The sequence below is a fragment of the Mauremys mutica genome, chromosome 10 (assembly GCF_020497125.1).
Source record: "Mauremys mutica isolate MM-2020 ecotype Southern chromosome 10, ASM2049712v1, whole genome shotgun sequence".
Lineage (NCBI taxonomy): Eukaryota > Metazoa > Chordata > Testudines > Geoemydidae > Mauremys > Mauremys mutica.
Window position 1 is genome coordinate 11,328,765 of NC_059081.1, and position 26,110 is coordinate 11,354,874.

At 43.0% G+C, this 26,110-nt stretch overlaps 1 protein-coding gene across 5 annotated transcripts in view; it reads right to left on the minus strand.

Annotated features, from left to right (window-relative positions):
• MYLK (myosin light chain kinase) overlaps positions 1 to 26,110 on the minus strand; it is a 325,041-nt gene that overhangs the window by 207,345 nt on the left and 91,586 nt on the right. For 4 of the 5 annotated variants that reach the window (XM_045031718.1, XM_045031717.1, XM_045031713.1 and 1 more), the window contains one exon: positions 8,245 to 8,417. In XM_045031718.1, coding sequence (XP_044887653.1) covers positions 8,245 to 8,409 — 165 coding nt within the window. In that variant the 5' untranslated portion in view covers positions 8,410 to 8,417. Of the gene's footprint in view, positions 1 to 8,244; positions 8,418 to 18,910; positions 19,048 to 26,110 lie in introns of those variants that run through there. The other variant, XM_045031716.1, reaches the window with a different exon arrangement.

The window sequence follows — 26,110 nt, forward strand, 5'->3', positions numbered from 1 at the left end:
ATCAAGAGCCTTGCTAAAGACCAGTATCATAACTAGCAACCTCACACTAGCTCCCTTCACACAAGATGATGTATATTTTTGTCATCTTTTCCTTTTTGGACCATTCAAACTATAATTCAATAAATTGCTGTTTAACTTCCAGGCAAGGGCTGCAGAAATGAGCAGTCATGATTTACGGTGATAAGTCAGTCAACAGCAACAGAAAGTACAAAAAGGATTCTTTAACCAGCTTTCCAGGATCAGAAATAATTTTGTGAAGTAGGAGTAGATAATGCTGATTAAGTCTCCTTGAATTTTTATTGTCTAGTTTTCCACATGATTTTAAATTGTTGAGATGGCAACAGCAGCATCTGAAATAACTGGAAGCACATTAAAAAAAAATAGGAGTTCAAGACCCGGCAAATGCAGCCATTTTGGCTTACGCTAAAACAATATTGGTATGGATGGACGCTGCATATCAAGGGTGGCTCAAAGCAGAAGGAAACTCTCTAACTCAGTGTTTCTCAAACTGGGGTCACCGCTTGTGTAGGGAAAGCCCCTGGTGGGCCAGGCCGGTTTGTTTACCTGCCCTGTCCGCATGTCCGGCCGATCGCGGCTCCCAGTGGCCGCAGTTCACTGCTCCAGGCCAATGGGAGCTGCTGGAAGCGGCGCGGGCCGAGGGAGACAGGGTAGGAGAGAAGAGGTTAGGAGAGGCTCTTGCTTGCCTTGCTCATTTGACAGCCTCTGCTCAATCACTCTGGACTCAGTACTGCTTCCAGAAATGCTGATTCAGCACAAAAGCACACTTGGGACTGCCAGGGCCAGTCCTAGACCAAATGGCACCCCAGGTGAGGAGCATCTGCGGCGCCCCTCCTCCCTCCCTTTGTTAAACTTCTGAATATCTTATTTTTATTGCATTTGCAGCCCATTTCACAACTTTGACGCATCATTTGCATGCATGATTTATCCCTGCTGTTTAAGATGATAAATTCGCACCCTAGAATCTGTAAATCTCTATTTATTCATGCCATATATAAGCAAATAAAAATTGTTTCCTCTAAGCTTATAGAAACTTTTTAATTTTAATAACAACTGAAATGTACTAACATCAAGAAATGGAACTGTGCACCAACACTGGGTGTTCTAGTATTAAATAGTGTTACAGTAAGTGACAGCCTTAGAATGTCAACCCTATTTCTTTAGTTTGAAAGGCCGCTTTTCTCACCTTTGCTCTTACAAACCGAAGCAGTGTCAGAGAGATTCAAACACTGGCCAATAGCATTTTCAAGTGATAAAATAGGCAATGGGGTCATATTGGTGTCTTGCTTGTGGTTCTAGTCCAATGCTGTTGGAGCACTGCAGCTGTGTGCTGAGCACCCACCACAAACCCCATCAGCTCCCCTCATCCCCCACCGTCCAGCGCCTCCCACCCACTGGTGGTCACCGCCAATCAGTGCTTCCCCCTCCCTCCCCACATCTCCTGCAATCAGCTGTTTCGCGGCGTGCAGAAGGCTGCAGGCGGAAGGGGAGAAGAGCAAGGGCACAGCACGCAGGGGGAGGGGGCAGATCAGGGCAGGATGACGTGGGGTGGGGGCAGGGGAGAAGGGGTGGGTCGGGTCGGGACAGGAAGAGGCGGAGCAGAAGCAGGGCCTTGGACCTGGGACAGAGTCAGGGGATGAGAACACCCCAACATATTAGAAAGTCAGCACCTGTGTATTGTTGCATAGATAGGGGTTTGATAGATCTCTCTGGCATCTCATTAAAATGTCTTATTAGTCGCTACTTATACTATTCAAGTCTTAAAACACAGTACAATTACACAATAAAACAAGGTTCACAATACTGCAGCCTGAGCTCTCACTTCACTTCATTCTTATATCTCACAGACTGATGGCAATGCTCCACCCCTTATATACCTGTGAGGGCATGGCTGACAACAACATTCTAGGAGAGTAAAGGAAAACTTAGTTCTCAGAAAGTCTGGAAGGTTCCACGAGATTTTACAAAGGTCCAGAACATTCCAGAGGTTAGTGAAAAATGAATCCACGTACAGAATACCTGAAACATTTTACTTCAAACAATCTCTTTTCCCTTTTGTTACCAACAACAAAGATAGCATCCCAAGCCCATTACCCCACAAGCCTGGCAACCCAGGTGGTTGCCTGGGTCACCTGCCTCTAAATCCTGCCCTAGGGACTGCAGCATTGGTTGGATAGAGAGAGGTCCTAAAAAACATATTACCAATATAGGTTGGATTTAACATTCATCTGGCAACTGCCTTGGATTAAAATAAACCACCAAACCCCATCTGGGCAATGCTTTATCCAAGGGAAAAAAATCCTTCCTGACCCCCAGTGCAATCAGTTCGTGCTCTGTAGCACATTTAGCTATACCTCCCATGCAGAGCTATGGTACAAGTATTATTGAGGATCACAAAAATTAATGATCGTTGATATTACCTTTAAAAAATATAGTACAGCTAAAGCATTGCTCAGTTAACTGTCCACAGCAGTGAAATGCAGAGTTTAATATTACCCTAAATACAGTGGTGTTTCTTTTTTCTTGGTTGTAAACTGACAGTTCTTCAATTTCATTGAGAAATTAATTGCTTCATTTCATATTATATGACACCCACTGAAATTTCTTTCAGTAAAGAAGGAGAAATATTCATCAGAAATTTTTGGTGTACTCCATCTGTTATTCAAATTGAGCAAAATTATGAGTGTGCAGTAAGCTTTGTAAATCATAGAGTTATCAACTGAGTGTGTCTGTTGTGGGTTACCCTGGTTTAAAAAACAAAAACAAAAAACCTGCAGTTCTCTGCCCTAATGGTCCAAAACCCTGCAGCTTAAAATAGGGAGGGAAAGATCAAGAGAATGTGGTTTAGTGGTTATAGACTAGTCAAGATTCATGGGTTCTATTCTTGGCTTTGCCATTACGTTGGTGTGTCAGCTTTGTCAAGTAACTTAACCTCTCTGTGCCTTAGAATATGTCTTCACTGTTGAGTTAACTAAGGTTATCAGGACCCGGGGTTTATCTAGTTGGGGCATGAGTAGCCACTCAAGAAAGCCCTGCTCAAGTTACTGTGTCTCACTGGTGCTGCGCTCCCACATCTGTGTAACTAGGACTTCTGGGGGCCATATCCCCTGGTTCTTTGTGATGCATTAAGTTGAGCTGCTCTGTGGTTCTTTCCCAGTGAATTGTGGGAGAACTTGTCTGTCCTTCAAGCTCTCAGTGGGAATTGTAAGAAGGCATTAGTGGACTATGGGCCCTTGAGCGATTTTGCCTACGTCCTCACTGCAAAGAGGTTGGGTTACCAGCCCAAGTGAAAGCAGCACCTGAGATTTAGCCTATACCCCAGGACAGGCCAGCTACGCAGGGTTGAAAACACCATTAAACTCAGGTGAAGACATACTTACTCCTCCAATTTCAGCTGGGTGGAGAAAGGCAATTCCATTTCTCAGGGAATTTGGATATTTCAAAATTGGTTTTGTTCCAATTATTCATAATGAAAAAAATTGAAATTCTCCTAAAAAAACTGGGACAGTCTGCCTGGTAAACTGCCCTGGAGTTGTCAAGCCCAGGAAAGTCCTGTGTTTTCCAGCAGCCCCTCACGTGGGCTGTCAAGGAGCAAGTCAGGTGAGTTGGCAGGAATTCAGGCCTGGGTTCCAAGGGGTTCTCTCTGAAATGGTTCAATTTTGACAAATTGCCAAATTTTGAAGAAAAATGTTTAATCGAATTTTTTCTGAGCAGCTCCAATAGTGATACACACTTAGTGATCTCCTGGGAGCGTAGCATGAGTTAATTCATTAATATTTCTCTAGAGCTGAATTCTGTTGATGGAAGATGCTAGACTAGGGATATATTACACTATTACTATACTGTTACACTACAGTGTTCTGAACCATTACAATGGAATATCTCAGTTTGTTTTTTTCCCCAATATAAAGGAATGTTCTCAACTAGAAATAGGGCAAAAGATAATTCACTTTTGGGTGTTGTGTCAACATCGCTAGCCTACTAAAATGTTTAGCTCTCAGTTTTGTAATGAAAATAGTCTGCACAGCTGCATAAAGTGAAATGTAGGGTCATTTGCTTCAGGTCAAGTAGTGGAAGGGGTTGCTATGTTCTGAAAGCAACTGGTATGGGTTCCTGTTTGAACCCTGAATTTACCAGATTTTAGTCAGCAACACCTAGATACCACTGATTGGCAGTTTATAGATTCTTATTTCAATTTTAAGCCCAGAAGGGACTTCTACGGTAACCTTATCAAATCTCCTGTGTAACACAGGCCACAGCAATCCACCTAGTAATTTCTACAGTGAAGAGAATTATTTGTCACTGCTATGCAAGTGAACACTATCAAACCCAATAACACTTAGCTGAACTACATCATATCTTTTAGAAAGAATTGTGATCTTGATTTAACAATGTGAAGTGGTAATGGATTTCCTACTTCCTTTGGTAACTGTTCCAATGATTAACAGAATACATATGCTTATACATAAAATCAGATCCTTGTAACATTTTTGCTTAGGCCTTTTTAAAAATAACTATGCCAACAGAGAGAGTGCGTGAGTGAGTGTGTGTGTTATATAGCCCAGAGAAAAGTTCTATAGAAAAGTACTATTCATATGCCACCTAATGCATGCATTTCCCATGTGGAAAACTGAGATGAATATTCAGATACATGTGAATTTTCCAGTTTTCACAAAAATTCAGAGGGAAAATACCCAAAAAAACCAACCCAACTTTCTTTTAAGGACAACATCTGTTCCTTTCTAACTTCATGTTTCCTAGACTTATGAGCTACTTTCTTTTTTGGACTTTCATTTTTAACTTTCATTTTGTGTAACTTACTTTACATACTGTCATACTTGAAAACATGTGGAAAAGAAAAACAATGGGTTTGATTCTTGGGATCTCTCATATATACTCATTAAGAGAATTTAAGATAATCACAATATGAAATTGATATCCTGTCTTGGAGTCTCAAAATGTTCGTTCTTTTCTGATAAGATAAATTCCATTTCAGAAGAACTCTAAAAAATAATTTAAAATGGCTAGACAGGAGATTTTCTTTAAATGTATGTCTAGTTTAATATTTATATTGTGTGATGAAGCACAGTATCAGTAATGATTCATCATAACAGCTATAGCCTATTTTTCCTAGGGTAGAAAAACTGAAGTATGTTCAGCAGTTTGACTGTCTAGTAGCAAATACTGTCCTTCTGAGCCCTTGGAATGTCAGAGTAACAGAAAGAGCAACATTGCACTAACCAACTAAAGATGTACACATATGGTATGAAGTATGCAGATTGCTATCTCAAAGACTATGGCTATTAAGCAGCAGTATGCAGTGCTCCAACAGCATTGGACTAGAACCACAAGCAAGACACCAATATGACCCCATTGGTTTATAAACAATAATAAAATTGAATCAAATGTAAAGGTCACTGACCACATTAGGTTATAAACAATGGATCAGGCAGACAGGAACATGTTGACTTAAAGCAACGATTTAATTGACAAAAAATTAAATGGAGCCCAGCTTCTTTGCACAAGTTAATAAAGAGAACCTGTGGTCTATTATTTCCCACTCTGGACTATTATACATAGATCAAAAAAAGCATGCAATTTCATATCTCAACCTCTGGTGTCCCACTGCCTCCTGCAGCTCCCATTGGCCAGGAACGGCGAACCAATGGCCTCTGGGAGCTGCGGGGGGCCACGCCTACAGACGGTCAACGTCAGCAAAATGTCTCGCAGCCTGCAATTAGATTACCCTGATGGGCCACAGGTTGCCCACCACTGTCCCTCATTACGGATGTGAGTCCTTATGGTTATTGATTGGAATGTTTTATTCAAGATAGAAGAAAAGGAATCTTTAGATTTGACTCTGTTGGCATTTAATCCTGAAATGCAGTGGTGCATTGTGGGTAATAATGAGGTCCTTTTGCTCTAAAATACAGATATACCAGCTTTTTTATTAAAAAAAAAAAAAAATGAGGACCGCAGCCCGCAAATAGAAACAGTCACTGATCTCCAATGTATGCATCACTGCAGTCAAACAGAATTATCTGTAACCATCAAGGCTTGCAGGGGAAAATTAACACAAATTGCCAATTGCCAAATGAAGACTTAAAATACAAAAGGAAGTAAAATTTGCCAAATATTGGGCTCCAACCATGATTTCTGTGTATTGTTAGTTTTTATTACAGTCCGGCGTAAAAGACCCAGTCAGGATTGGGACCCCATCGTCAGGGCCGGCTCCAAGTTTTTTGTCGCCCCAAGCAAAAATTTTTTCCTGTGCCCCCCTGGTCCCACCCCAACTCTGCCCCATTCCAATCCCTTCCCCAAATCCCCGGCCCCACCTCCTCCCCCAGGTGCGTCACATTTCCCCTTCTATCCCTCCCTCCCTCCAGAAGCGGAGCAGCGGCACACTTGGGGGAGGAGGTGGAGGTGAGCTGGGGGGGAGCGGTTCTTCTGCCCCCCCCCCCGGTTACTTCCTGCAGCCCTCCCCACGCCCCCCCCCACTTCGCCTGCTCCCCTGAGTGCACCACCGCCGCTCCGCTTCTCCCCCCTCCCTCCCAGGCTTGCCGCAAAACAGCTGATTTGCACGACAAGCCTGGGGGGGGGGGAGAGAAGCGGAGCGGTGATGCGCTCGGGGGAGCAGGTGGCAGTGGAGCAGAAGTGAGCTGGGGGGGGAAGGTTCCTCTGCGCCCCCCCAAGGGTTTTTGCGCCCCAAGCAAAAAAAAAGGGGAGACTGAGTGCCGCCCCTTGGAAAGTGTCGCCCCAAGCACATGCTTGGAGCACTGGTGCCTAGAGCTGTCCCCGCCCATCGTGCTTGGTGCTGTTCAAACTCAGCGTAAAGAAACTCCTGGCTCCACAGAGTTTGCGTCTGAAACAAGACGCCAAAACAATAGGAAGGAAAAGGAGCAGGAGTATAAGAAGAAGAACAAGCCTTTGCATAGGTCAGCTCCTCACAGGTCAGAGGGGGTCAAATGGTTTTTTGTTAGTTTTGAATTAAGATGTACAGTAGTGACTGAAAAATGTCCATGTAAACTGGTTTTTTTGACAGAAAATACATTTTTGATTAAACAAAAATCCAAAAACTAATTTCTGGTTTTCAGTTTTGCTGCAAAAAGTCAACGTTTTCCAAAAACAATGTTTTTTGTTTTTGTCAAAAAGTTTTCTTCAGGAAAAATTTTTTTTCCCAACCAGCTCTCATTTAAACAACAAATAAAATAAATATTAGGCAGCCCCTACTGGCCCCCTACTTAAAGTTAAATTTTAATAGCAATGAATGATCTAAAACCTTCCAACTACTGTTTTTGTTAACAGTAGGTTGATACCTCCTGCTTCTCCGCTATACTCTTCTCCTTGCACTATCAAATACGTACACTTCAAAGATTAGGATTCTAGTTAATTTCACTATACAGCTGTCAGCACACAACCAAAGGAGGACAAAAACAGGCAGGGTAGAAGAGGGGAGAGAAAAGGGTGACAGCTCCAGAAGTGAGAAAAGAAAAGGAGATAACTGGGTTATGAGAGAGAGAAAGAGAGATTATCGTGACAGAGTCAGAAGATAATACAGATTCAAGTAGAGACAATATAGATAGTACAAAGGAAAATGGTTTTTTTGTACAAATCGCGGAGGCTTTTCTCCCCTCTTATCTCTCCAGATCTCTGTCCTTTTGGGATAAACAAATGATATATTAATTGGGCTTTATTTTGAAAATATTGCTTTGCTTTCAGATTAATACATAGTTATGGCAGGTGGTAATGTTACACGTAGGTTTTCAAGTTCTTTTTCTTAGAGAATATGAGCAGCTTTTGACCCTTGGGAAGACTTGCTGTTTTAGTTTTGAGTTAAAAGTAAGGTTTTTGTGCAGAAGCAGTGTTGGGAGAGAAGGAACTGTGCCAGCAATGGGAGAGCATGTTTTCTGCCTTGGGCTCTAATTAGAGACAATTATGGGGGCAGAGATGAAGTGATTTATGCTGGGCTAAGACGCCTGGAAGATGGGATTGCCCAAAGTTTACCCTTAGTGCATAGTAAGATAGCAACAATGTTTTATCCTCCACTGACATGGGTAAGGTCTCTGATACCAGCTATCACTTGACAAGGGGTGACTTCATGTCAGAATGAGGGTCAACAAGATATTTAACTGGATTCTTACATTTTTCAACCCAACCTTCAGTGAGACAACAGGAGAGAGCAGTGAAATGAAAAGCCCCCCTACTGCCCCACTATGTACATCTTACCTTCCCCTCAAATCTGGCCGTGCCTCCCAGCAGCACTCGGATATTCCTAGGAGGAAGAATGAATGCTGGTGCTTCTGTTGGGACAGAGGGGCTGAGAGATGAGTGCGCCAGCGTCACAGAGGTTTTGGAAATACTAGTCGATGATGCCAGTTTCACATCCCCCATGGTTAGAGCTTTGAAAGAGAAAGAGAAACAAGTAGTAAAATGTTGACTTGTTACTATTATTTATATAACAGTAGCAACTAGGGGCCACTAAGATCAGGGCTTGGTTGTGTCATATGCACACACAGTAAGAGACAATCCCTGCCCCAAAGAGCCTTCAGCCTTAAGTGACAAGTATTATTCCCATCTTACAGATGGGGAACTGAGGCCCTAAAAGTTTAAGTGAGTTGCCTAAGATCATACAGTAAATCAGTGAGAGCCTTGAACTTCATGCAAATCTCCCAAGTCCCAGCCCACAAGCACGCCCTTCTCAGCTGTGTCTTTAACTGTAATAGTGCACTTAAAGTTGTTTTTAACAAGACGACTCCTTGGTTTTCCTGGCATAGAATACACTGACAATCAATAGGCTGTAAAAGCAGAGCCAACGTTGAACAAATGCATGTGACATAAAGAGTTCTCTTTCCAATGGATTTAAGTTAAATGTGAATACTGAAAGTCTGATTTTTCATATCATGCTTTCAAGATCTTAAGAAATATCTGCAAATCTCCCTCCACAGAAACACACTGCAGATACACAAGGGATATTTATTTTGCAAACATTCCAAACCCCCAATTTCCAACAGGAAAAGTAAAGGCTTTCTACATGCATGAGGAAAAGCAAGGAGATCAACGCTAGAGAGGTAACTACATCAAATTTAAAAATGCCATTTCAATTGCAGAGTCCCATTATGGATAACCGTCCCATCAGAGACAGCTCACCGTGGAATGTCTATGTACATCACACTGCCGATGTATTACAGCAGCACCTAGAAGTTCCAACAAATATCAGGGCCCCATTATGTTGAACACTGTGCGCACCCACAGGAAAACATAGTCCCTGCCCCAAAACACTTATGATATAGACAGACAAGATGGACAAAGGACAGGAGGGGGAAATGACTAAGGTCACACTGCAGATCAGTGGCAGAGTCATGAATAGAACTCAGGTCTTATAAGTCCCAGTTCAGTGCCCCATCCATTAACCCATGCTACTTCAGTTTCTGATATCAGTTATAACAGATATAAATACATAACTAGGCAGTAAAGGTTTAACTTAAATAGGCAGAAACTGTGCAAATTTAGAGCTGCATTGTTCAGATGCAGAGGGCATGCCATCTCAAAAGGTGCTACGGAAAAAAACAAACAACCCAGGGATTGCCCACAACCATAGAGGAAGTGGGGAAGGGCCAACGTTACAGCTCCATTTCTCCCATGTCAGGCATGCTATGGGGAGCAGTCTGCACCCTCTCAGGTTGAATGCTCCCCCAACACATTAGGGAGCCTTCCAAAGCTCCCCATGGGAAGGTGCAGCACAAGACCATGTTCCGTTGCATGTCTAAGTGGCCAAGTGTTACAGGGGCATCAGCATGCAAGCTGGTCAATTTAAAACAAAAGTGTCATTGCAGGTTCTGCGTCTACCCCTGCCAATTTTTGTGGTTTTAGAATCACATTTTCCTCTTTTATTTAACATGGATGCGATACAAAATGCTGTTCAATGCACTAAGCAAGCCAGGTGAGGGAAAAAAAGAAAATATATTTCTCTCTAGACACTTTCAGTTACCCCACCTTAAGAGTTACTCGCAATGATGATAGGTAAAAAAATCATCCAGACAGAAGAGAGATTTGGACGATGCCTGTCTCCACTTAATATGGTTTTCCTGTCCAGTGCAGACAGGAATTAACTGTACTGTAAACAGTTTTGCGATAGCATGCTTTAACATGGGGGTGGAAAAGAGGAAGAATCTAGAGTATAATTTGCCAAGACTATTTGCAACCCAGTGTACACTCTTTAGGGAAAACATGTTGACACCCATTACCTTTAGCAAGAACAGAATTTAAACCTGGCTCTAATACAAATACAGATAGGGGGTCTGTAGCCATAGTCCTTTTCACCCTACTACCCAAACATATCCATAAAGCTCCTACTCCTTGTCCACCCTCATCCCCAGATGAGACAGCTTCCTAACATTGCAAAGCAAGGTGGGATTGACATTCATTGGGTCATGCTCTGAAACTTGTGGGTGTGTGTGAGAGCAGGGCAGAGATTCTCAAACGGAGGGTCAGGACCCCTCGGGGGGTCCCAAGGTTATTATATGGGGGGGTGTCACAAGCTGTCAGCCTCCATCACAAACCCCTCTTTGCCACTCACATTTATAATGGTGTTAAATACATAAAGTGTTTTTAATTTATAAGGGGGGGTCACACTCAGAGGCTTGCTATGTGAAAGGGGTCAGCAGTACAAAAGTTTGAGAACTACTGGTGTAGGGGGAGAGGGATGATGCTAGGGACAATCAGGATTCCAAAACTTTACATCTATTTGCTGGAAAAAGCTTCTAGAAATTTTTGTTAAGTAAATGTATGCTGCAAAAGCAAAATCCTAAAACAAGTTTGACAGGTTTGCTCCCTATAATGATTAATGGGGAAGCTGGGTCATTGACCAGTACCTACGCGTTGGTCAATGAACTGTCCCAGGAATTTACAAGAAATAATTTGGAGAAAATTATCTCTGCAACCTCAATTTTTAAATCTGAAATTATCAATACAAAATGAATCATTAAATTCATGCTATATTATTAGCATGCTGATATTAGATGACTGTTGATTAGACAGAGCAAGGAATAAACAAGCACTGTGGACTATTTTTAACCAAACCAAAAAGAATAGGAACTCCCCACCCGTCATTCATGTTCACAAAAGATAACTGGCCCTTGAAGTAGATTCTCCCAGAACTCAAGGGGACTTCACATTTGTTTGGGACCTCTGCTAAGAATGAAGCAGAACAATCCCACCCGTAGTATCCCTCCACTATCCACTGTACTGCTCCCTAAAAATCCCCAACCTCCTTCTAAATAAAGGGATTAAGAATGGTATTTTCAAAAGCACTTAAATGAGTTGGAACACAACTGTCACTGTCTTTCAATAGGTTTTATGCTCCTAAATCGTTAAGTGTTTCTGAAAATCCCATCCTAGAGAACTATATTTTAGAGAGCACAGTTGTCATGCAAGGTGCTCTACAAAGGGAAAAGCCCCTGCCCTAGAGAACTAATCATCTAAAGTTGTCAAAAACAGACTAAGAGCAGGGCCGGTGCAACCATTTAGGCAAACTAGGCAGCCACCTAGGGCGCCTAGTGGTTGAGGGCACCTAAAAGCCCGCTCAGGCGAGGAGGTGGAGTGGAGGTGAGCTGGGGCAGGGGGAGCGGGGAGGGCCGCCCGCAGTAATGGGGGGGCACACAGGTGAACCACTCCCCGCCCCAGATCACCTCCACTCTGCCTCCTCCGCTGAGCACACTGCCCCTGCTTTAAGTCTCCTCCAATTGGTGCCGCAAGCCTGGGAGGGGAGGAGAATTAGAGTGGCGCCAGCATGCTCAGCGGAGGAGGCGGAGCCAAGGTGAGCTGGGGTGGGCTCCCCAGACGGGGTTAGCTGCTGCGGGGGGTGGGGGTGTCGGGATCCCCGGGGGGGGGCTGGGTTAGCTGCCGCGGGGGGGCAGGGTTAGCTGGGGGGAGGGGTGGCGCAAGGTGGAAGTTTCACCTGGGGCACGAAACTTCCTTGCACCGGCCCTAACTAAGAGATGTGTATGATTGATACCTGCACTGTTAATTCCAGAGAGTTTTTATACGGAGGCAGAGATTGGGGAGGCATGCAGGAGCATTGCCCCCAAACTGTATTCCGGGCCCAGCGTGGGCAGTAGGAGGCTCATGCTGGTCACAGAGCGCCCTTTCTACACTGGGGCTGCAGCCGCCGTGGTCATTTCGCCGGGGAAAGGGACACGGTTTGCAGAGAAAAGGGGATGGAAGAAGGCAGCCGCGGGAGCTTTTATCGTAGTGCTCCAGAGCCATTTACACACACACACACACACACACACACACACACACAGCAGTGATACGTGCTGGATCTGCCAGCCGCAGCCCAGTCCCCTCAGTGCATGGTGGGAAGAGAGGGCAGCTCAGACTCCAGGGGGCTCCCTCCTCCAGCTGGGTGCTCCTGCTCCCCCACATCTCCAAGTGCCACTTGGGGTGCAGCCAGGCAAATTCCTTGGGGGGCGGAGAGCTCCAAAGGTGCATGAAACTTCCCCAGGCATGTGACCATCAGGGAAGTACAATGACCACTGTGGCCACATGAAGAAGACCCTCCCCCCAAAATCACTGCCTCTCAGATTAGGGAAAGGAGGTATTAATAATGGGCCACCCTCACCCTAGGGCAAGTGCCTCCCTGCTGAGGGTGTTTCACTGGTTTTCTCCTCTTGTGAATTCTGGGTAGAGTTTAATCTAAATTTATATACATGTAGCAAACCAAAGTGAGGTTGTTTTTTTTTCAGTAGCAGTTTGATCACCTCTGTGAACATTATGTTTCTTCTTGCGATAAATACTGCATTACCTGGGTTCTGAAGTTTGGGAGGAACCAACATGCAATGAAAGAAAGACAAATGTATATGCGGAGCATGCACGCAACCAGCTGAAGCATAGCTGAGTTTGGGGAGAAAAAAAAAAAGAATCATATCAAAGTGACATTCCAGCAAGAGTTGCATGTAAAAGGCAGTGATCGAACATTGAATTTTCTGTTACGTGCTTCCTATCTCACGTAGCACACCACACCACACCACACAGCATGATGTTTTTATACAATACACAATCAACAATTCTGGGTCAGAAAAGGCGCAATCACTTTTAAGTCAGAGTTGAACAATGTAGTTCAACTTACTCCTGGTCTTTCATGGTATATGTGTGTGTGAGAAGCACCCCAGATTTTATTCTGTCCCCCATTATTGTTTATATTTGTACTACAGTAGCATTTAGAGGCTCACTGAGACTGGAGCCCTCGTCTGTGGGGCACTGTACAAGGCCTCACCAAATCAAAGTCCTTGCTCCAAAGGACAATCTAAACAAACAAGGTAGATAAAGCACATATTATTACACCCACCTCAGAGATGTGGAATTGAGGGGGGTTGACTGACATGTCCAAGGTCACCCAGGAAGCTTGGGGTAGAGCTGGGAATTGAGCCCAGCTTTACTGCAACCCAGTCCACAGGCTTGTTGCTGATGCTATCTTTTACCTCATGGGAAAGGCCCGCTAGGTATGTGCAAAGGACAATCTTTTCACTGAGGCAAGGTGGGTGAGGTAATATCTTTTACTGGATCAGCTTCTGTTGGTGACAGACAAGCTTCTGAGCTACACAGAGCTTGTCTTCTTCAGGTCTGTGGAAGATACTTTCCCAGACCTAAAGAAGAGCTCTGTATAAACTCACAAGCTTGTCTCAAAACCGTTGAACTATCCTGTTTTGACATTTTCCAAATGAAAAGACTTTTTGGGTTCAAAATGATTTGCCTCTAAATGAAAGTTATAGTAAAAAAACAAAACGAAAAAAAGGGTTAAAATCTAAACAGATTTTTGAAAAGATCAAAATTAAGCATTTCAATTGATCCAATCTGAATTTTTTTTTTCAGATTTTTGGTTTACCTTTGGGGGGCGTGAATTGGGATAGGAAAATTGTTTCCCACCCAGCTCTAAGGCTCAGTACTGTTGAAAGTCCCACCCTTATTATTATATATAATATTTTATCAAAACAAACATTTATTTATATACTTCAATAATAGCCTAAATATTTGGGAGCCTTCACAAACCCACAATATACTTGGGCCATTAGGTGTCTGGCCCAGCTGCTCACACTGTTTCTACAGCACTGGAAATTACTGTTGTCAGAATATCAAGCAAATACGTAGAGATCTGTCTATTTCTAGACAATGCTTCTATAGCTCTAAAACTAGGGAGCCGTGACTCATAGTTACCACTAAACAGAACTGAGCACTTTCATGTATCTGGTAAACATGTCAAATAATTAAATTAAAACAAAAACAAAGGGTGATTAAACAATAAACATAAGCCATATCTGTGATCTCAAGTAAATTGTAATTTAAGTACCACTGATAAATCGGTAAATTCAAAAGTCAGAGCTATACTTACTAAGACCTCTACTCCCCCAAATACAGAAGTTAAACTCTGCCTATGTTTGTATAGTCTATTCAGAATTATTTGTTGGCGTGCAAGCTAAATTAAAAGGATTATATAGAGTGAAATATGAAAGCAAGGATCAGTGGCTAATGCTGGAAGAATAGACTGAAGAAATGAGTCTTGAGAGAGATAGGAAGGAGGCAGCACATGCAATCACACTATCTAGGATAAACATTGAAAAGGCCCTAAGTCCTCGTGCTTACAAGCTACAATGCTTCAGAACTCAGCAGTTGTGGTTAGGAAGAAATGTCCCTCAAGCTACCAGTTAGGTTCAGTGCCTGCATACATTAGATGAAGGGAGTTAAACCAAAATCTCCCTTGATTTTGGCAATTATAAAAGATATCAGACAGCACAGATGATTGATACGTTCTGGTTTGGCTGTTCTTATGTTCGTCTATACATATGTGAAAATACTATAAAAGAAAACCATGCGACTTCTCACGCTGCAATATGTCAGACTTACATATAAAAAGGAATAAAAATATTTCCGCTTTAATCATGGTATAAGATTAACTACACTGCAACTTCAGCCCTCATTTATACCAGAATAAATCCTGGAGTAAATTCTGTGATTGCAATGCACTTATTCAGAATATGCACTAATTCAAAATATGGATCGATACGTTCAATATAAGCAATTCTTTAAAACACATGATTAAGTACCCACTTTATGAATGAAACCATACTAAATTACTGCACCAATTTTACAAGGGGAAATCTGCCTGTATCCAGTCCCTAGCAATAAAACTGGTTCCAAATCCATGAAGGAACATTCCAAAAGCAATGCAGAGATGTAGAGCTTCTTAACAGGGTTTAGGGATGGAGGAATCCTTAACAGATCAAGCAGGAAATGTGAAGGTGTCTGATCTGGCTATATATCTTGCAGGTTTTGACCATTATTATTCCACACTGATAAGATGAGCCACAACTGGTATCTAATGAGTGGGAGTTTAGCTTTTACATGAAACTGGATGATTTTCCAAGTTGTGAGTAAACAACTAAACTTGAGTCTGCAATGCTGCAAAGAAAAAACTCAAAGGCTTGTCCAAGAAAACAGATTATACTTAAGGGCCAGATTCTACCACCCTTACTCAGAAAGGAGGTCCTTAATCCATGAGTAGTCAATGGGATTATTATTGGACTTAGGTTGTGCTCATCCTGCGTAAATTAGCAGGACAGGGTATTCAATCATAACACACTGAAGAGCAAGTTTTAGTCCTGCTATTTTTTGGTGAAGTGGTTTTCTTGCAGAAAACTGGGTCTTTAACACTAGCTTTTCCTTCCTGAGAAGGATACAAAAACAGACAAGATACTAAGTTTTCAATAGAGAACCTGTGGACTTTTTGGAAGGGTCCATTGTTTGGACAAAGATTAAGATCAATTATTAAAATGAATGTCTTCTACATCAAAGGAGTTGGGGACAGAAAAAAAACTAATAGGTCAAATTCATCCCTAGTGTAACTCTACTGAAGAAAGTGGAGTTACACCTGCATGAATTTGGCCCATGAGGTCTAGTCCATTCACTCATCACACCAGTATTCGTAATGTTGTATTCTCCACTGCTCTGTCCTGTCTAAAATGAGAGTTCTGCTGAGCAGGTTTGCAAAAGCAGACTTTTTGTTGTAACCTAAGGGCTCAATTTTGAAGGTGCAGAGTTCTATGTCAGGCCCGAAGTGCAAGACAAGACGGTCTATAGAAAAAAGAAAAGAAAAAAAGAAAGCAGTCATCACTAGCATAATTTTAAAGTCATATACCTTGTCTGAATAGCGAAAGAATTTTTTAAAAAATTTGCTTCACATTAATGAAATACATACAGGTCCAAATTCTACTCTGTCCCACCTTTGGAATTCCAGAGCAACACCCAGGATTACAATGGAATTTCACCAGATTTACTCAATTGTAAATGAATGGAGAATCTGGTCTATATTGGTTAACAGGATTGTTGGAATTGCTGTGTTCTACAATTTTTCTACAAAGTGTAAAGAAAATACTTGATGATTGTAAGGAAACACACTACAATCTTGTGTCATCCATAACTAGACTGCTTTGTTGGAATCAGCATACAATATTCAGTTAGGTGCTACTTTTGTATTTGTTATTCCTCATTTCATTTTCTTGATTGGCCAAAATTCTGTTTTATGTTGTTCATCTATCTTTTCCTTCCCATCATCCTCTTTCCTAGTCTTCTTTTTTGAATCTCTCTTTTCTCCAGATGATCTTCTCAACATACACCCACATCTCCCACTGATTTCCAACTCCCTGGAGCACTTCTGAAAGATCCAGCCTAAAATCCACCTTTACCCAACAGTGAAACACAAGTAATTAGCAAAGTTGATCAACCAATTAGGCCATTTATCAGCTGGAAAGCCTACTGAGCATCAACATAGGCCAACAACACACACGAGGCTATTTTTATAGCACCAGTGTGCTAGTTGTTAAACGGACAGTATGAGCAAAGCCCCAGTCCTGAAGATATTACAATCTATTTGCCAATACAGCTACATACAAGGACAAAATCTGACCCTAAATATCAACCTCACAATGGGCAGAAAGTTTGCATAATCAAAAATTATATAAGAAAAACAAAGTTTAAAAAATGGATCCAATTCCTCTCTAACATACACCAGTATATATCCAAAGTAGAGCTGGGTGAATAACTGATTTTTTCGGTTCATTGGTAGTTCTGAAAAAGTGTGTGTGTGGGGGGGAAATGGTTCAGGTCAAAATGAAAATGAATTTGGGGGGGAATTCTCTGCTAACAGAAAGTTGAAAAAAATCGTTTTGGGGGACATGAAACTCAGGTGGTGGTTGCACCCTTACACCCTGTAATGTGGGAGACCCAGTTTCAAATCCCCACTCTGGAGCAAAGATTTCAACTTGGGTCTCCCCCTTCCCATACAAATGCCCTAATCACCAGGCTATATAATATTCTGGATTGAGTCTCTCTCTATCTCTCTTCTTGAAACGGTTCCACTTTGTGTAAATAAATATTCACTAGAGCAGGACTTGAACTTGAGTCTCCTACATTCCAGGTGAGTGGCCTAACCACCAGCAACAGCCCCCCAGCCTTCTGTCCCCAAAGACCCTCCAATGATTACTCATGTATTTTATAGTATTCAAATATTTTGAGTGGCCCATGGGACTACTTTATGTGAACAAAATGCACCAGAAGCAATTGTTTCCACATGGGCATAACGTACTGCTGTGTGCAAAACATAAGGTGAAATGAATGAAAACCACTGTACATAGATGATCCTCAGATGAAAGGCTCTGAAGGGAACTGATCAGAATCCATAAGAGTATCTTACCACTGATTTCAATGGCCTTTAGATCAGACCCTAGGAGGGTTTTTAAGATATTAATAAAAACAGAACAAAAAAGCACAAGAATCATTCCTACCCTCACAGTTGCAGATTTAGTGTATCTTGGTGCAGTGCCAAATACAATCAACAGGTTAATGCTAAATACCACGGTTTTAGTGTGAACCACTGAATAAAGTAAAAGTTATTTTTCTGTTTTAGCATACATCTGGTTTAAAAATAAAAAGTGAATTGAAGTTTTTCTAAATGCAGTGTTTAAAGGGGCTAAGATTGTGTTCCCCAAAGACTATGAACTTGTAAATTAGTACAAGCAATTTTATAGCAACATAAGCCACTAATCACTCACATTTAGTGGTTTGACTTTAGTGAGCTCTGCATTTTAAAGCCTTTTCTAGTGGCCAATTATGAAATCTTTTTGCCTAGCAAATACTTAATGATAAAGTTCCCCAAAAAATAATTTCACACTGAAAATGTTTTTGGAATTGCTCAGAAAACAGCATTTCCATGAAGCTTTTACACAAACGCAATCAGAGACCAAATCAACTTGTCCAGTATTAGAATTTGGCAGGCAGAATAAGTCTGAACAAATGCAATTGAGATCCTTGAATGCTATGATATGATTTTATTTATCCTTTTATTTAAGCAACTTTATAGAATGGCAGATTATCCCCAAAATCTCTTTCTTAAAAGTATGGCAAGCTTGCTACTAAATAGGATTCCAGGGATTCTAGATTGATTGTGACCATTTCATTTCACCTGGCTTTCACAGCTAGATTACAGTCTTAAAAAGAAAATCTGCTGAAACAAAAAGTGCAATATGTACTAGAGAATACAACATAAATCAGCATAGAAACTTTGGTGTGTAGTGTAATGATGCAGCTAGACAGCAATTCTATTCTAGATGTTTTTATTTTTAATCCTTTCTAAAAAAGCACACAAATCCTTACAAATTCTCACAGTGTGCACTGTAATCTCTTTAATACCAAAGTGGACGATTGTGTTTCAAGCATTTTCTGCTGGGAACAAATCTCTGTCACTCAATATTCTGTTTAGAAAAATAAACCAAGAAAAGCAAATGCTAAGAAATCCAGCTAGTAGTCTCTCTCTTCTATATATTGTATATAAGTAAATACTTACCATCAGCTTCCTACATAGCCATTTAATTACACTAATTTCCTTTTCCCAAATCCGTCCTTTGAGTCAGAAGTGAAATGAGAGAGGGAGGGTGTGCATATGAAAGAGAGAGAGGAGAAATCAGAGCCTGCAAATTGACTTCATTCACTGATGCTGCAACTCCACACTTAGGCACCACATTTTCCTGAGTCCAGCCATTCTGTTATTTTAACCTGGGTGCCCTCAGAAACCTTTGAACCACCACCACTGCTGAAATCTGCATAGAATTTTTATCGAGTCCCTTAAGGAGTGGAGTGAGAGGATTAGTCCAGTGGTTAGAACATTTGCCTGTGACCTAGTTCAATTCCCTGCTTTACGAACGACTGCCTGTGTCTCACCTTAGGTAAGCCTCTTTCTGTGCCTCAGTTCCCCAACTGTAAAATGGGGTGGATACTTCCCTACCACACAGGGCTGTAACAAGGATAACTACATTAAAGATTGTAAGGCGCTCAGATGCTATGCAGGGGTGGGGGGGCAGAAGGGACGTGTAAGTACCATACACCGAGTGAAAGGGACACAGATGGCCATAAATTCACAATAAGCTACTTCTCGTTTAAAAAAAAATAAAACCATGTTAAAAAAAACCTGAAGGTATTTTGTAAAAAGTGTGTGTGTCTTTCAAAATACATCCTCTAAATTCATTCTCTACCTTCACTGAATTCAGTGGAGTGCCACTAGAGTTAAATTTGGCCCATTATGTTTAATAATTCAGTATTTTAGAGTGCCTTTCCATTTGCAAGGGCTGGCTATACAAGCTGTATGGATCCCTTACCCAACAAAACCAATTTTAGCACACCTTTTTCTTTCAGATCCTAGCTTTATCCTGAAGGCTAAGATGCACCGACAACTTTTCCTTTGCACACACAATTCTGCAAGCGTACACACAAAACCCACAACATTGCACAAGCAAGTACTTACACCCATATGGCTTGTGATGGTCTAGTCCTACGCAACCTCCAAAGGCATAAGGGGGGGGCATAAGTGACTCCCTTATTCAGGCTACTAGTAGCAGCACCAGGGGAAGTTGGATCCATACAGTCACTACCTTCGCATGAGGAGGTGGGTAGAGGAGGTAGTAACAGGACAGAGCCTTGGTTCATGCCTCCAATACCCTGGAAGAGTTCCTGTGCCAGAACACTGGGAGATGCGTGCTGTTTTGGGTAGGGGTCCAGTACTGTTTCCTTCCACCCTGGAGCAACGGGGAGCCTGGGAGGCAGATTGGAAGTCTGAGTTAGATTTACTTTTTACAGCAGCACAATTACACATGGCTGCCTACAAAGAGCAGATTGTAAAGTGGCAATTTCACCCAGGACGTGCTGTTTGCACACAAAAAATACCCATCTGTGCAGGTAAGTGTAAATACTTTACAGGTATAATTTAGGAACTCCAATTAGGCAAAGTCAGGAAGAAAAAGCCCTATCCAACAATCTAGACTCTGGAGGATCAGATTTCCAAGATGTCTTCAATCTGACCTCCAAGGGTCCGATCCTTTTCCCAGTGAAGTTCTATAGCATTGTCATACACTCCAGGCAGGAACAAAATGAGATGCCAAATTTGAATGCCCAAGCCTTTGATTCAAAGATTTTGGAAACTTAATTTTTGGGCAACACTGTGTGTGCAAAACCCTGGATGTGGTCCCACAAACTGTACTTGCCTATCTGCCCAAACAAATGTGCAAATACAGTTTGTGTCCTCCTCACACAAATGAGTGTGCAGAAACTCAATGCAGATTACAAGATGGGTCCCACATGCGTTTCTAAAAGGACCACATTTTCCCAGAATCCAGTGAATTGTCACCTTGGATTCTACAGTTAACAAGCGTCCCATGGTCTGTCACGTCAGTGAGAACTCTGGTTGTGTATAGGAGAGAGAGCAGAGTGACGCTATAAACTGCTTGGTTTCTCATTTTAAGAGAATACCACTGTAGCCTCTAAGTGTAATTAAAAAGCAACAATGTTCTACTAAGTGCCATCGCTCACTGAAACGCCGCCACTTCAAAGAAGATATCTATGAAGCAGCAAGTAGTTTTGTGTCAAATACCAGGCACATTAAGTGGCAGTAATTAGGAACCTTTTGAGAGTGAAAAATTGCTCCCTTCCTCTTCTGGAGAGATAAACATCCATCCTTTCCTCTCCCAAATCCCTTCTTAGCACACCTTTTCCGTGCAGCGTCCCTCTGCTAATCAGATTATGTTGATTCCTGGCTCTGTGACATACTTCCTATGTAACCTTTGGCAAGTCACTTCAACTCTGTGAGCATCTATAACAGGGGTCGGCAACCTTTGGCACATAGCTCCCCAGGGTAAGCACCCTGGCGGTCCGGGTTGGTTTGTTTACCTGCTGCATCAGCAGGTTCGGGTGATCGTGGCTCCCACTGGCTGCGGTTTGCTGCTCCAGGCCAATGAGGGCTGCGGGAAGTGGCACGGGACGAGGGATGTGCTGGTCGCCGCTTCCTGCCGCCCCCATTGGCCTGGAGCGGCCAGTGGGAGCCACAATCAGCCAAACCTGCCAACGCAGCAGGTAAACAAACCGGCCCAGCCCGCCCCGGTGCTTACCCTGGCGAGCCATATGCCAAAAGGTTGCCAGTCCCTGATCTATAAAATGGGGATAAGTCTATTTACCTACCTCCCAAGCACGTTGTGAGACTTAATTTCATTATTTTCTGTTAAGTGTTCCAAATCCAGGGCTGACTGCTATAGAAATGTCTCTAAATAAAAGACAACCAAGGTCTGGGAGGCAAAGCACACTTCATAAATTAACAACATTTAACTCTTAGGTAGAGCTGTTCACCCACAGAACTTATAGCATTCTACAAAAGTAGATAAGCATCATTATCCTCATTGTATGGGCTTGGGAAGGAAGGCACAGAGACGTGAAGTGTGTTCCCCATCTTCACACAACAGGTCAGTGGCAGCGCTGGAAATCTAATCCTCTAGTCAATAAAACCTGCATCTTTATCCCATTTGAATCAACACAAGCTTTTATCTAGATCAGAGATGGGCAAACTACGGCCCGCAGGCCACATCCGGCCCACGAGACCGTCCTGCTTGGCCTCTGAGCTCCTGGCCGGGGAGGCTAACCTCCATCCCATCCCCTGCTGTCCTCCCCATCCCCCACATAGCCACCGTGTGGGCAGCGCTCTGGGCAGCGGAACTGCGTGCTCCTGCCGAGCAGAGCAGCAGCATGTCTGGCTCTGGCCAGCACGGCAGCCAGACACGCTGCTCTGCATGCTCTGCTCGGCATGGTTAGTAGTAAGTGGGCCGGGGGGGTTGTATAAAGGCCTGGGGGCCCCAGGGGACCGGGAGTGGTTATAAAGGTAATAATAGGAGATATAACAATCTCCTAGAACTGGAAGGGACCTTGAAAGGTCATTGAGTCCAGCCCCCTGCCTTCACTAGCAGGACCAATTTTTGCCCCAGATCCCTAAGTGGCCTCCTCAAGGATTGAACTCACAACCCTCGGTTTAGCAGGCCAATGCTCAAACCACTGAGCTATCCCTCCCCCCAAAATGGGGCAGAGGTTTGGGGGGCAGTCAGGGGATGGGGAACGGGCCGGGGGTTGGATAGGCGTGAAATTCCAGGGGGCCTGTCAGGGGGCAGGGGTGTGGATGGGGTCAGGGCAGTCAGGAGACTGGGAGCAGGGGAGCTGGAGTCCCAGGGGGCAGTTAGGGGCGGGGGTCCCGGGAGGGGCAGTTAGGGGACAAGGAGCGGGGGGGAGAGGTTGGATGGGTCGGGGGTTCTGAGGGGGGCACTCGGGGCAGGAAGTGGGAGGGGGTGGATAGGGGCCAGGCTGTTTGGGGAGGCACAGCCTTCCCTACCCAGCCCTCCATCCAGTTTTGCCACCTCAATGTGGCCCTTAGGCCAAAAAGTTTGCCCACCCCCGATCTAGATACAGTAACAACTCTGTGTTCTGCCACCACATGGCTGCATGAGGAATTTCACTGACAATGTGCAGCAGCAGGAATCAAGATGATGCAAACTAATCTACATTCAGTTTTGAGACAGGTTTATTAGAATACAGATTGACCATCATGAGAGCGTTTAATGGGCAATTTACTTAAAGCATTGTTTTGATGAGTTTATAAGTACACAGGCTTTATAATAGATACTAAGGCAAAGAAAGTCACTCCTGTGGACAGATCCTTCCATTTGTCCCTCTCAACATTAAACAACTATTGAGGACATGTATTTTTCATAGGTATTTTCAGTTGCAACCGCTATCAGCCACTGCCTGCAACCTCCCCCAATTTGTTAACGATGCTACTTTTTTAGGACACTCTTAAGCCTCACTCCTACAAAGATTTATGCAACTTTACACGAGGTGAGTAGCCCTGGTGACTTCATTGGGACTACTGACAGCTTGTAATTTAAGCATGGGTATAAAGACTCTACAGGATTGAGGCTCTAATTATTTATTGCTAGAGTAACTACACAGGGTTTCAGAGGAAGGGAAAGGCATACAAAATAAACACACATACAGGGAGATATGTATATATATTATTTATTTGCTATATACAACCATTCTGCATAATATAACTATTTTAATAATTGAAAAAATAATAATTTTGAAAAAAAATGCAAGTTTAAAAGTATGCATCTTACAAAAAGGCTGAAATATATTTTAAAAGAATGCAGCAACCTCTGAAGATTCAGAACATCCTTGGATGTTTAATCTGAAACATCAGATTAGGAAGCAGTAAATCCAGCTTCTTCACAGCTGTTATTTTAGAAGAAAAATGAGCAAGTGAATGTGAAGTGCACTGGGCAGGTTCTTATGTGGTATTTGTACCTAAGAGTTATTTTATAGCAGCAAATTGAAGCCAGAGGGAAACCCAGCTGGCAAACAGAATACAAGGTGGGGCTTTTCTTTAAGATTCCAGCGTGCTTTCCTGTAGGACTGTAGTGGGATTCAAACTCGATCACAAGCATGTGTTATGGTTCTAGTTCATAAACAATATATAGAAAAAAGAAGAGGCTTCTATTGAAAGGTTTTCAGTGTACTAAATGACAGGACACCCCTATTGACACATTATAGAATTCCCTTCACAGGTCTATAATTTCCAGAGCTCAATCCAAACATCTCAGTCTGTGGAAATCTTTGGAATTACAACCTGGATCTGGGTCTCAATTTTGCCACTGACAGCTAACTCTATAATCAGCCAAACTTCAGGCCCAAACCTCTAATAATTTCTTTCTCAGTCCTTATATAGGGACTGAAGGATTCTTGCAACACACAAAGCCAGCATTTCTTAGGGTGACTGGTATGTTCGCCCATTCTTCAGACTTTTCATTTTCACCAATAATCCTTTGCACTTAATTTGCACCTTATGTCTGAAGGCTTCATATGCTTTACAAACAGAAATAGGACATTTGGATGCAGGAGGCTGCTTGCAGTTGAATTTCTTACAGAAACATGCACGAGCCCCAAAAATCAGATATGGGGCCAGACTTCCTCAAAATCTAGGTGATTACCTGGCTCTGGGGTATAGTCCAAGTCCATCTCTAATATACAGAGGAGTACAACACACTCTGCTAATTAATCTCTGTAACTAAGGAAACAATTTCCCAGTGCTGTCCAGATGGTACAATGATGAACATGACATAGAAACCCTGGAGGACACTACTGATAGATTAGATTATACACAGGATGTTCCAGGTCAATTTTGCACAGCTGTTGAGGGTGCCCAGAATGTTTGCTTTGCTCATCTCCTGTCCATATGCCCTCAGCCAGTTCACAACAGATCAAATCTATAGTTGCAAATCTCAGGTGCATGTGGAAGTCAGGAACCTTGTTGAAACATTTAGAGGCCCATGGTTCAGGATTCTACAGTGGCTTCCGCTGCCAAGAGCCCCACTTACAGCCTTGTAATGTAGGTAGCGCTAGGATAAGTCAATACAAGCAGATACAGCATGAAACAAGTCTCCCACGCACAAGCTCAGATTTGCAGCCAAGGTCCTGGCTTCAAGCCTTAGAGCTCACCTAACCTAAGCCCCATAAACTGTTTTATTAATAGCAGTACTTAGCATTTAAATAGCACCTTCCAGCTGAGTATCTTAAAGCCTTATACACACACATTAATGGACTATGACTCACAGCACCTCTGTGAGAAGAAGGACAGTCACGTGTTTAGGGAGCTGACCTGGGTTCAATTCCCTGCTCCACTACAGAGTTCCTATGTGACACTGGGTAACCCACTTTGTCTCTCTGTGTCTCAGTTCCCCAAATGGGGAACCTTCCTACTCTTCAGGGTTATTGAAAAAGTGACTGTGAGGTGGTCAGAGACTTGAGTAATGGGTGCCAGAAGTACCCAAGATACATAGAAGTAGGCACGGGCAGTGAATAAGATACTTGACAGATGTGGAAACTGAAGTACAAAGCTGCTAAGTGACTTGCCCAAGGCTCAACTCCAGATCTTAGATTATAAGCAGCTGTTTTCCTGAGATATAATTCTGTACTCTAACCACCCAACCATGTCGGAAAATCTTGATTTAAAAAACAAAACAAAAAAGCAACACGTCTGACTGATTGTCCACGGCTGGTGTACCCAGGTGAAGTTATTCTTAATCCCAAACTCAACCTTTAGAAATCTCTAAAAGAGGATTCTGTTCCCATAGAGAAACTCAACATGGGGCTCTTGCATAGTCCATGGACTTGACTGGAGTTTGTCTTGTGTGGCTGAGCAGAACAGAAGAGTAAACGAGCACTCCTCACAATGCAAATAGATTAACACTGCACTTTCCCTCTCTATCCCCCTCAGAAGCGGGTCAGGGCGGAGAAAGATCTGCTTCTTTTACAGTCATGCAGCATGTGTCAGGCTTCAAACAGTAACATTTCCTGCTAATTATAGGTAAGGCTACATTTTAGTAACGGGTATTTTTAGTAAAAGGCATGGACAGGTCACGGGGCTGTAAAACAAATATTGATGGCCCATGACCTGTCCATGACTTTTACTATATACCCGACTAAAACTTGGGGGGGAAGGCGGTGGCCCTGGAGGCCCCATGGGTGCTGGGGAGGGCAGCTCGGGTGGTGCCTTGGGTGTTGGGGACAGGGGGTGCCATATGTGCTCAGGGGTTGGGGGGGGCTCAGGGCTGTGGCAGGCACTCTACCCAGCTCCTGGGAAGCTGCGACCCCAGCTCCTAGCTCCACGTGCTGTGTGCGCACC